The sequence below is a fragment of the Helobdella robusta genome (assembly GCF_000326865.2).
Source record: "Helobdella robusta unplaced genomic scaffold HELROscaffold_11, whole genome shotgun sequence".
NCBI lineage: Eukaryota > Metazoa > Annelida > Clitellata > Rhynchobdellida > Glossiphoniidae > Helobdella > Helobdella robusta.
Genome location: NW_008703617.1, coordinates 2,025,098 through 2,038,874, shown reverse-complemented (window position 1 = coordinate 2,038,874; position 13,777 = coordinate 2,025,098). Strand labels below are relative to the sequence as shown.

Below are 13,777 nucleotides of genomic sequence, written 5' to 3'. Positions count from 1 at the left end.
GATGTCATTGTTGTTTTTATGCTGTTATTGTTGTTATTGTTGCTGGTACTTATATTATTATTATTATTGTTGTTGTTGTTGTTGTTGTTGTTGATGATGTTTTGTTTTGTTGTTGTTGTTGATGGCTTTGTTGTTGATATTATTATTCTTATCCTTAACGTTAACGTAATGATTCTTGTTGTTATATAAATCAAAATGATAATAATAATAATAATAAAAATAATAATAAAAATAGCAATTACAAGATCATTATTTTTCAATGAATAATTTTGTGAACGATTAAAAGTGAATTTATAAATAATTAGGAGTGAATTTACAAATAATTAAAAGTTAATTATCATCTGTCTGTTTGCTGGTTGATAAGGTAGGCAGGACATTCGACGCATACATTTCCGCTGTTAGGTTTTTGCGTAACCCACACAACTATCATCATCATATTCGTCTTCGTCATCATCATTATCAGCATCATCGTTATCAGCATCATCATTATCAGCATCATCGTTATCAGCATCATCATCACCATCTCCTTCATCATTATCGTCGTCGTCGTCGTCGTCATCACTATGAAAACAAATAGCAACAACCACAGCAACAACAACAATAATAATAATGATGATGACAACAAAAACTATAATAATAATAATTAGTGACGTCACAAAGCAAAAATGTGTCAAGGAAACATAACATTCCATCATCATCTTTCCATTCCATCCAGCCAACGTTACGAAAGATACCGTACTTTATCAATGATAAAAAACCACAAAAACATCAACTACCACTACTACTAACACTACAACTGCTGCTGCTACTACAGCTGCTGCTGCTGCTACTACAGCTGCTGCTGCTACTACTTCCGCGATTTCTTCTGTTGCTGCTACTACTGATATTGATAATAACATTAATATATATATATATAAATATTGATAGATATAGATATTGATAGATATAGATATTGATAAATATTGATATATATATATATATAGAGAGAGAGAGAGAGAGAGAGAGAAAGAGAGAGAGAGAGAGACTTTGTATGTCTGACATTGTGTTCATTTGTACGTGGGCGAATGTGTATGTGTATATGTGTGTGTACGTGTGTATGTGTGTTTATTTTGATGTGGGTTTGTTTGTGTCTGTGAGTGCTTTCCCGTGTTTTCATAGCACACAATAACAACCTTATTCTATTTTAATTACCTGTTTCATGTGTATATTCCATATCTCTCTCTCTCTCTCTCTCTCTCTCTCTCTATATATATATATATATATATATATATATATCTGATATATGATATTTGATATATATATATATATACTACAAATATGTATCTATATAATGATACATAAACACATGGAATAGAAGTTCTTTGTCTTTTATCCTTACACTTATCCATCCATACATCCATACATCAAAGGCTTCAGTCATTTTTTTTATTCGTCCTTTCATTTAATTGTAGATTTTCATGTTCGTTTGTTCACTCATTCCTTTATTTATTCATTTTATTCCTTCATTTATTTATTGCTTATAGTTCCAATTAATTAACTGCTCGCTTTTGAATATTTATATTTTGCTATTTATTCATTTTTTGTTAATTGCCTGGTCAATCTTTTATTCATCTCTTTCATTCGATCATTCATTCGCTTGTTCTTTCATTTTGTTTTTTCTTTCATTCATTTTTGATTCACTCACTCACTCGCTAACTCCTTCGCATGTCCATCCATCAAACATCGAGGGAACCGTGATAGCAATAATGAATAATGGTGATGACGATAAATATGATTAAACAAAACTAAAATGCTTACGATGCCAAAGTTTAAGATGATGATGAGGAAGATGGTGAAGAAAATGAGATGACGATGACGACGATGACGATGATGACGTTTCTTGTGAGAATATTTTTCACCCACTCCATACATTACTCACACTGCACCTGGCAACAAGTGAACAAGTCTGGCAACTTTTTTAATAAAATTTTAGTTTCGACAAAATAAATTTAATTTTTAATCTAATTTCTATAATCGTCGTCGTCACGACCACCAACATCATAGTCATCATCATCACCATCATCATTGTCATAATTTTTAAATATATTATATTATATATTATATATATATATATATATATACATTCATATATATATATTCATATACACTAATAACCAGACAGACTAGCAAACAAATGGTCAGTTACTTAGACCTCCTGATGTGAAAAGCAGAGCAATCCATGTCTGGATAAATGATGCTACGAAGACGAATGCGCCTGTTGCGAACTTGAGAAACTAACTAATCGTGTTTGTGGGAAGTGGAAGTTTGGGGTGTTTATTTGTTATTTATTACAAAATGTTTTTAATTGAAGCTAGTAAATTATTTATCTATTTTTTTCGCTAGTCTCTCTCTCTCTCTCTCTCTCTCTCTCTCTCTCTCTCTTTCTCACCCTTTCTCACCCTTTCTCGTTTTTCTCTTCTCCTGAATTTCTCACCTCACTTTTTTTTCCGTCCTTTTCTCTCTTTCTCTATATCTCTTTCTATTTTTCTTTATATAATTCTTCCTCTATCTTTATCTAGTGTTTTTGGTCTCTCTCTCTCTCTCTCTCTCTCTCTCTCACTCTCTCTCTTACATAAACGTGTGAAATTATTGAAAAAAATATTTCCAAAGAGTCCAACGCAAAAGATGGTATGTAATTAATAAAAGAAGTTAGACATTTTCCTAAGACGAATCATCATAAATGTCATCTGGTTGGTTTGTTGCTAGATGTGAATGGTGGGTGCGATTATAATTATGGCGAGTTGGTTGTATTAGTTATTTCAAACTAAAAATGAAATAAATGAATGATTAAAAATAAATAAATATATATTTATACAAAGTTATGTATAATTATGTATCCATGTGTGTGTGTGTGTGTGCGCGTGCGCGTGTGTGTGCGAGTGTATGTGTGTGGTGTACATGTATGTGTAAACAATAATTTTTTTCCTTTAACATGCAATAAACAAAACACATATCTAAAATATTTCCGCAGTCAATTAAAATTATTCCCTATGTTTGATTATTATCATCATCTTCATCATCATCATCATCTTCGTCATCCTCATCATCATTCTCATCATAATTACCTTATCATTAGCATCGTCCTTTACATCATCTGGTCCATATTTTCAACTAAAACATACACATTGTATGTATGTATGTATGTATATATTTATGTAAGCATGCATGTATGTATGTATGTGTGTGTAAATTTGTATCCATGTATGTATGTATGTGTGTGTAAATTTGTATCCATGTACGTATTTGTATGTTTGTATGTATGTAGGTGTAGTATAGATATATAGTATATAGACAGTGTATTGTATGTGTATATGTATATATATATATATATATATATGTGTGTGTGTGTGTGTGTATGTATGTATAAATGATGATTAGCTTATGCATCATCAACAATTTATAATTCATCCTTTATTGTTCGTTCGCTGCTGATTTTGGATTAATTTTTTTTTTGTATAAATTTTTTCAGAAATTTATCAAAAAATATATTTTTAAATTGATTACAAATTCTTGTTTTTGAGGTTAAGTAAGAAAGAAATGTTAAATTGATTTGAAACATTTTTGACCTCATTCTTTCATAATTCCATCTTTTGGTTTTCGTCAAGCTGCTGATTAAATTCGAAATTTATCAATTTTTCTAATTTAAAAATAAAACTATAGACGATTATTTATTAAAATTTATATCTATTAGTAACAGAATATATAAAAGATGTATGTACTTTTTATGTGTTTATGTACTTTTTAAAGAAAATCCGGCAGACGTCTAAAGGAAAAAAAGTTTGATGCCACCTCGCTTGATAAAACCGTCATTTTTCTTTAAAAAAATGCCATCGATTTATAATTATTTACGGTTCGTTACTCTAGTTTCATTACTGCTGTGCAGCTTTTTGCAGCGTGATGGTGCTGCTTCATACATCAACAACTACAACAGCAATGGCGACAGCGGCAAGATCGCTAGCAGCGTTGAAGACTTTAGCGATTTCGACGACGGCGATCTCTCCGACAGCAGCCATCTGAACTTCCCTGGCGACAACATCAATAATTACGAGCAATACAACACTAACTACAACGCCAACTACAACACTAACTACAACGCCAACTTCAACCTCCCACATCCGGACGCCATCCCAGATTGGTACCAGGAGCCATCCGAGGGCAGACAATCGAACGACACCTTTGAGGACATTTACAATTTCGAAGACACCAATCCTTATCAACCGGAGAACAATTTTTTTCCCGAATCTGAAGCAGAGGAATACGACGTTAAAACATCTTCGAGCCATGCGAATGAATGCGAGAACAGGGCATCTTGCACCAGACACTTACCTTTCTCCAAACAAAATTGTTTCTGCGACGAACACTGTGTGACTTACGACGATTGCTGCAGCGATTATGACCCGCCAAGTTTTGCTTTTCAAAGTGGGGCCAACGTTACGAATTCTCTGAGATGTTCTCAACTCGATATGGTCAACTCGAAAGCAGAGTTCTACGTCGTGCACAAATGTCCGCCTGATTTCAAGGACAGCTTCGTGAAGGATCGATGCGAAAACAACGGGCCAGTTAACAAAGATCTGTTCTTCAAAATCTACGTCACCGGATTTCATTCTGAAATTCTCTACAAGAACGTCTACTGCGCCATCTGCCACAACGACCACGAGGACTTTAGATTCTGGCAGGTCATCAAGAGATGTCCTCCAAACCATCCTATACCAAGCGAGGCTAACAAACCCATCACCGCAAAATCCTTCTACAACTTGGACGGCAAACTCAACTGCCCTCTGGAGCTCATCCCACCAACAGGGATCATCCCGAGAAAGTGCAAATCCTTCCTCGAAACCTGTTCCGGGGCGTTCAAAAATTCCTACGAAGGTCGCATGTGCGGAAACGCTCCCCACTCCTACGTTTACAAGGGTGATGAAGTTTTCAAAAATAAGTTCTGCGCCGAGTGTAACGGATTTGAGAACAGTGAATACACGTGCATCGATAATAAAACGACGAGTTATGAATTCGATCTTACGGACAGTGAATGGTTCGGTGAGGGTATGAAGGACTCGCTGGTGGAAATATTCGATTTATCGACAACCACCGGATATGTGCACAAGCCTAAAGCGAAAGAACAATCCGTGCTTCTGGGAAGATGTTCCAAGGAGGGATTGATTTTTGATCCGTTTTCCGTTCCTAAAAAATGCAGACGAATAACGTGTGAAGAAGAAAATTTGGTGTTCTTTGATGGCAAATGTATTGATCCATCCATAACAACGACAACAACAACAAAAGCGCCTACAACTGCAAAACTTTCAAAAACTACAAAGAAAATAATTTCCTCAAAAACAAAATCCCTGCTGACAACTTCTAAATCAAAAGTTACGACGATGCCCGCCAAAAAGATTTCCAAACCAAGCGGTAAGGTGTCATCAACTACCGCCAGTCAAACTGAAAAAAAATCCGTGATTATAACGCCGGCAGCCTTAACGCCTACTACAAAATTATCATATTCAGAAGTTACAATATCGTCGACATTGGCATCTGCAGAAGTAACAACGGCCATTCCAGTTGCGTCTCCAACTACTACTGAAACAGTTACTACAACCACAACAACCACTACTACTACCACTACTACTACCACCACTACTACTACTACCACCACTACTACTACTACCACCACTACTACAACGACTACTACATCACCACCAACTACAACTACCACTCCGACTAGAACGACTACTGAAGCAACATTTAATAAATACGCCGTGCATATTCTTGATAAAGAAACAACAACAACAGGTGCTACTACTACAACTGCTGCTATTACTACTACAACTACAACTATTACTGCTGCTACTACTACTACTACTAAAGCTGCTGTTACAAATTTTAACATTGTTGATAATGATGGAGATGCATACGGTCCCAGATATGAAGATAACGACGGCTACGATGATGATCATTGGCGTGATGATAAATATTATAACAGGGATGATGATGATGATGATGAAATTACAGCGATGGGTGGTCACGTGATATCGCCAACATCATCATCATCACCATTCTCTTCATCTTCATCCTCATCAACTCCACATGAAAGTAACGTTCAAAGTGAAATGTATACCATTAAAAGTGCTGCCTTTGATGGTGATGCTAGCAGTCTTGATGATGATGATGATCACGATAATGATGACGATGACGATGATGATGGGAAGAAGGAGGAGGAAGAAAAAGACGTCAGAAAAATCAATTATGATGATGATCTTATGGATAACCAGGTTGCACAAAGAATGCCGAATCGTGTGAATAACTATAGTGACGATGGTGATGCAGATGATGATGATGGTGGTAAAGATGATGAAAGTTATAAGTTGAGAAAGGTAACGGATAATGTTGCAGTAGCAGCAGCAACAACAACGCATTCAGTAGCTACACGTAAACATCATTATGAAGAGAGCTACGATAATGATAACGAAAAAAATAATATTAACAACAACAATAACGATGATGATGTTAACGACGATGATGAAGATGATGAACCTAGAAATTTCGTCGAGTTGAATTCAGACGATATTCTTTCAAAACCGTCGGTTTACAACGATTCGGCACACAAATACCCGATCGATACGTTGATAATGTTCCACTACTACAGCTCTCAGATGGTAGCTTCCATTGTTGTAACCATCATCTCCATGCTTCTCTTATTAATAACAGGACTAGGCTTACTGCTGATGCGACAATTTCCTAAAACACTGACAACAAAAAGCGTAATCATTTTATGTCTAGTCTTGTTTTTAGCTGAAAGTTCTTATTTATTGACGACTGTTGTTTCAAACTCTGAGCACGTGGAAACTGCTGATAGTCATCAAATATCTCATAACGTGAGAGCTCCAGTTGGAAGTATTTTTTTCTGGAACGCTCTTCTCATGCATTATTTGTGGCTGGTTGTTGCTTTCTGGATCAGTGCTTTCACGATCATTTTCGTTAGGAAGGAATCGAAAGAAATGATGATGTTGGATGATGAAAATGACGATGTCGAAAATGAAAAGAGTTTGAAAGCAGCTGACGAAAAAGTTGCCGTGGTTGTTCAGAAAGATTACGGTTTAAAGTTTTATTTCCTCTACGCGTTTTTTTTGCCTCTCGTTGTCGTCTTTGTGGCTCTTGTCGTCGACGTCATTGGCGGCAAGTCTGAAACCATCGCCAACATCAGACCATTCTACGGACAGCACAAAGTAATTTTTCATATATTTTTCATTATTTAAAATTTCAAAATAATCATTCACGATTTAGTATTGTCATATAAGAATTTAATTAAAACACTAAGTTTAAACTTTTGTTGATAACTTGAATTGAAGGTCTGCTGGTTGACCGGGTACCACGCACTCTGGCTGTTCGTTGCCTTCCCAGTTCTGCTGCTCTGCTCCACCAACATCCTCCTCCTCATCTGCATCGTCCTCAGGAAGTTGAGGACCGCTACGTCCTCCAAAGCAAGCAACTCATCGCTCAACATGGAACCGAGTTTCAAGTTGAAGATCATTTGGGGCTTGTTCTACAACATCCTCTTCATCTCTCTCTGGATGGCCGCCTTTCTCGGCGGATACAAGCACAGAAAAAATCATTACACGGATTTCTGGATTCTATTTTTAATTTTATTCCCTCTCCTAGCTGTTTCAATTTTTTTTGTTTTTTTTTGCTCAAAGTTTGTGAACCGTCTGATCGGGCGGGAGGGAATGTTCGTGCTTCAGTCGACGGAGGATCTACCGGGCAAACAGAACGGACACAAAACAAACGGCTTCCATAAGAACAAAATTAACGGAAAATCCACGCAAGACAAAAATGGGACCAGAAAGTCCCCGTCGAAATCTCCGCAAGTAAATGGAAGTCCTAGGAGGGAAATTATATCTCAGGAAACTACTATGTGAATACGTGAGTGAATGAGTGAGCGAGTGAATGAGTAAACGAATGAAAGAAAGAGTGAGTAAGTAAATGAACGAGTGAGGTTTCTTGTTTATGATCCAGCGACCAAATGATTGAAGTAATTTTGGCTGTCTGCATCATTCATGTGCGCACTGTCTTACATGTTTAAGCAAACTATATTTACCTACGATGAATATTTTGAAAAGATATTAATGAGAGTAATATCTAGTGCTAGCATTTTACGTGTTCTAATTTTATTTCGTGCGTATACACATATATTGCCTTTCAAAGGTTTCTTATACATTTTATAATTTTTAACAATTTGTAAGCAATGTTAACAGTTAGTTACTCTAAATGTGTTTATTTGCAAGTGATTTACAACGAGCTAGCCTTATTTTGCAATATTTAAAGTGCCTTATTTTTGAAATGTCAACCGTTTTATAGAATATTACTTTAAGTTTTATAATTGTCACCAAAACAAGGCCAGACAGACACACACGCACACACAAGCATATACACGCACACATATATCATGTTTTCTTCTACTTTCAACGCAGTCACACGAAGCACCGCGACTAATTTGTACTGAATCAAAACTAAAAAGTGGTTCATGTTTTTCACACAGCGCCAAACATGCATCTAAATTTACCTCTATTTTATTCTCTCTATCTTTCTCTAACCTCTCTCTCTCTCTCTCTCTCTCTCTCTCTATAACCTCTCTCTCTCTCTCTATAACCTCTCTCTATAACTTCTCTCTCACCTATCTTTTCTCTCCCCCCCCCTCTCTCTCTCTCTCTCTCACGTCCACACACACATACATTGAATATTTTTCGTGACTTACATTCATAAAGGTGCGTACAAACAAACGTACCATCGTGCAAATCTTATTTGAATTAAAAGTCTAAGCACACAAAAAAACAATACAAATAATAATGGTTATTATTATTTATTTATAAAAATTATAATTTAAAATGTTAGTTATAATTATAGTGTAATTTGTATTATAGTTATTATTATCCCTGAGCATCATTTACTTTTACAGCCACCATGTCAGGTATATGGCGTACCTATACATGTATTTGTTCTTATTTACGTGTGTTTGAACTCAGGTTATATGTGAAGAGTATTCTACTATACACACAACACACACTCACACCACGCACACACACACACACGCACACACACATATATATATATAGTTCTAATATATCATTGTTAGTTTTCCCACCATTTATATTTCTCCATTATGTAATGACATTCATTTTATTTTATTTATTTATTTATTTATTTATTGAATTTCATTAATTCATTCATTCATTCATTCATTTTTACGTCTACTTAATATGCAGTTTTATTAATTGTAAGTAATACGCTAATGACATCGTATGTTTTTATGGTGAAAAATATATATCAAATAACTGTTATAACTTTTATATAAATGATATATATATATATATATATATATATATATGTGTGTGTGTGTGTGTGTGTGTTTGTGCGTGTGTGAGCGTATAAATGTGTGTGTATGTAAGCGTTTATATATATATATATATATATATATATATATATATATATATATATGAATAGTAAGAGTATATGAATTGTAAGGTTTGCTTATGAAGTTGAGTCATTTAAGTATTTTTAGCGCCGCCAACATGTTCACTCAGCATCATCATTTATTCGTCATCATCTTCTTCATCTTCATCCTCGTCATCAATCATGCTCATCGCTATCTCTGATGACGTCATTATCATCCGTCTCTGTCGTGAACACCAATATTTTTTTGGTTTCATCATCGTCATCAGCAGCAGCAGCTCCATAAAATTCAGCGTCATCTTTGATGTCATCATCATCGTAATCATTGTTGTCATCATCCTCATCGTCGTTGTCATCATCGTCGAAATAGTGCGTCATCTTTATTTACATTCATCATGTCACATCACAAAGTCCAACATGGCTCACTTAATTTCAAGCTTTTTTATGAGGAAATATATATTACTTATTTGTACACTTTACGTAATATCTATAAATAAATTCTCATGAATATTAATGACTTCATTAACATAAATTTTAATTAAAAGGTCTATCAATTCATTACTGTTAATTAATGTTAATGAATTTGGTGTATTATTTCGTGTAATTTATGTAGATATGTATTTCATATTACGTTAGATACTCATGTTATAATTTCCTACAAACTGTCAATTTCATTCATACATTCACTTATTACTCATCCATTAAATGTTCATTCATTCATTCATCATTGCGAATTTAAAAATTACTGACATTAAAGTAAATTTAAATCAATACTTCACACACACACACACACACACAAAAACAAACACAGACACACACATACACACGCAAACACCTGTTTGTAATTTTTAGTTTAACGTTATGTTAAAATTGATGTATTTCTTTTTTTTACATCGTTTCAATTTTTTTCATATATATATATATATATATATATATATATTTATATATAATAAAATTGAATTAATCCATGGTAACAGATGTATGTGTTTGTGTGTTTATGTGTGCGCGTACGTGTGTGTGTGTTTTCTTTATAGTTTTTTATACATTCTTGTTCGTTTTTATGATTAAAATGAATTTTATCGAAATATTTTTTTAAAATCAAATATTGATGACGTAATTTTAACGTAATTTTCAAATTTCTCTCCATAATCTTTCAAAATAAATTTTTAAAGCCGAAATTTTTTATTTTGTAAGACAAGCGTTTACGCTACTGACAAACAATTTTTATCATCACGTTAAATGTCATTATCATCATCATCCTCTTCATCCTCTTCATCCTCATCATCATCTTCGTCATCATCCTCCTCTTCATCCTCATCTTCGTCATCATCTTCATCTTCGTCATCATCTTCTTCTTCGTCATCATCTGTTTCGTCATCAACCTTTATTTGTTCGCGCTGACAAAAAAAAGTCAACATAATTTATCTATTTGTTTTTTTTATTTAGCCTGAGAGTCAATCAATCGTTAGCTCATTCATTCGTTCGTTCATTTTTTCATCTGTTCTTTCATTCATTCATTCACTCATTCATTTATTCATTCATTCATCTAAAAATGCAAATAAATGACACAACAGTCCGCAGAACTGAACAAAATGAATCCGATACCAGATTTAGAAATATACACATCAAAGAATACCGCAAAAACATAAATACTTCGAGAATAAAAACACCCCCATACAAAAGCTACTCCATATACAAAAGGTATCGGCCACTACTAAACTAACTCATGCACTTGAGTTTCTTCAGGTCCCAATACCTGCCCTGACCATCGCAAAGGCAGAAATATAAGCCAGGTCCATTGATACAAAAGCCCTCACAGTTATTGGTCGGTTGATCGCACTCGTCAATATCTTTGTGTGTGTTTTGTGTGCGTGTGTGTGTGCGTGCGTGTGTGTGCGTGCGTGTGTGTTAGTGGGTATGTATGTGAGTACAAAAGTGCAAATATTGATGAAAATTACAGCATGTTCGGCGTTGGTTAGCTTCCTGTTTAATTTTTTGATTTTTCTAACGGTTGACCGTAAATCATTCTCTATTTTCTTGAATTCGAAACCAAAATTGCGTGTGTATGTAAGTACATAAGTGTATATATATATGTATGTGTGTGTGTGTGTGAGTGAGTGTGTGTCTGTGTGAGTGAGTGTGTGTGTGTGAGTGAGTGTGTGTGTGTGAGTGAGTGTTTGGGTATGTATGCGGGCTTACCATTGCATGTTTTTCCATCCAAATCAAGGTAGTATCCGCTGTCGCAAGAGCAGTGATCAAAGTTTCCATTTAAATCGCTGATGCATTCATCACTGCAACCACCGTTGCCTACGTCACAACTCTCTGAAATATTATTAATTATAATTAATTATAATTAATTATTCAATTAGCATAGTTATAATTAATATTATTATATTATTGCTTTATTAAAGAAAGTAATTAAAGGTATAAACTAAATGTTAGTCATGTTTGGACGCATATGTACTTAACTATTGCCATCTATATACTAGATTTATTAATTTAGATGAAAATAATATAAATAATCATTACAAAAATAATATTAAATAATAACAATAATAATAACAACAACAGCAAAATGACGTACCGCATGTTCCCATATAGCAATCGACTGACTCGATAGATGGGCCGCTGCAAGTCGGTTTCGTCGAAATATTCGCATTAACCGGTACATCCTTATTAATCGTGCACTGTCTCGATCGGTATTTGCTGCCATTTCCACACGTTACCGAGCATGCCGAATAGTTGGACCATGACTGCCAACTAACTAAATTTTGTTTTGCATTTTCTTGTGTGTTGTACTTGTATCAATTTCTGTGTAAATTTTGTAAAATTGTATACTTTTTAAATTATACAAATTCATATATACATTTTGTATTCAGTTTTTGCCTGAAATTCGCCACATACGTTTAATTTTTTTTTACAATAAATGGATAAAATATAATTTAAAAGAAAAAAATTAAAAAACAAAACGTGGGAACTTACAGCACTCGACAGTTTTGCAGGGAGCCTCGTCTTCTGAAAGACCGCTGCACGGTTTCCCGCCAAAAGATGGCGATGGGTTGTTGCACTGTCGAGTTCGGTATTTCGTACCGACACCGCAGATGACGTCACAAGGACCGTATTCGCTCCAACTACTCCAGCCGCCGTTTACAACTAAGGAGGAAATGTTTAAATTGTAAAAATTTTCGTTCATCTTGGTGCTTCTACATTTTTTTTTATTGTAACGATATGTTTCAATATTTTTTTTAAAGACATTTTATAAATACTATCATAATTTATACTATATTTTAATACTTTATTTTATACCATAATACCATATTTTATGTTACACTTCAAACTTGTTATTCTGAATGTTAGCTCTCCCACTACATCCATTTCTACCTGTTAATGAAACTTCTGCTACCAAATTTTTACAAGAAGATGAAACACCTAAGCGTTGTTAAACTATCAATGACAAATAATTTCTGTGAAGCTAACTTTTGATAGGAGGAACGTTTATTAGAGGATTTTTTGTGGCTGTCGACGTCTGGCTAATGTTTTTCGGCGCTGTCGTAACTATTGCGAGATCAAAATTGTTTTTGTTATGTTATGATTAATTTGCTTTCATTATTGAGGAACAAGCTCTGTACGTAGTTTGCATGGAATATTTTATTCAAAACCTCAAGTAAAAATGTAGTCACATCTTTTTAAATTATTTTTTCAAAATCTTTGAAGGTATGAAAGTTTAAAATTTTTGATCAGATCAAAAACCAAACGGTGCAATCATCTCCATCACCATCAAAATATGTTTGACCTATTTATAAACTCGACCTTTGATCGGGCAATCGGGCATGACCTTGGAGCATGGCATTCTTTCAAGGGCAACTCCGGTGCACATGTACTCACTGACCGATTCATCGTCACCCGAGCAAGCACGCGACCTTGACTGCAAACCTCCCTGGCCGCAGGTTTTGCTGCAGGATGACCAAGCGTTCCAGACTGACCATTGTCCAGTTGGCGGCTCTGTGATGTGGTGTGGTGGGGTTAGGTGTGAATGTAAGACCTTAAAATATGTTGTTGGACGCTTCAAAACAGTGCCGCATGGACTTATGTGTTTGATTGACCATTAAGTTGAACAATCAAATCTGATAAAACGAGAATTAACAATTACAATCAGAGCAAAGGAAGTTACGGAGGCCAAAAACACCAAAGAAGTGGGAAAATAATGAAACCGTGGATGTAATCTTCGTAGTAATAATACTGCTCGCAAGAGCCTGCGTAACAAAGTACGCCTTCAACAGAAGCACCATCACATTGGTCA

At 34.8% G+C, this 13,777-nt stretch overlaps 2 protein-coding genes across 2 annotated transcripts; one reads left to right on the top strand and one right to left on the bottom strand.

Moving 5' to 3' along the window:
* Positions 1–3,863: 3,863 nt before the first annotated feature.
* On the top strand, positions 3,864–8,156 carry HELRODRAFT_190174 (hypothetical protein; the record flags this gene model as incomplete). Its single annotated transcript, XM_009012806.1, has 2 exons — positions 3,864–7,256; positions 7,380–8,156. 2 exons carry the CDS (start codon positions 3,864–3,866, stop codon positions 7,944–7,946), a joined length of 3,960 nt encoding a protein of 1,319 aa, XP_009011054.1. The 3' UTR covers positions 7,947–8,156.
* A 4,277-nt stretch (positions 8,157–12,433) lies between these two features.
* HELRODRAFT_72627 (hypothetical protein) lies at positions 12,434–13,468 on the bottom strand (the record flags this gene model as incomplete). Its single annotated transcript, XM_009012805.1, has 2 exons — positions 12,434–12,630; positions 13,288–13,468. Coding segments are annotated over 2 exons (378 nt in total), but the record flags the coding sequence as incomplete, so codon positions are not given.
* Positions 13,469–13,777: the final 309 nt, after the last annotated feature.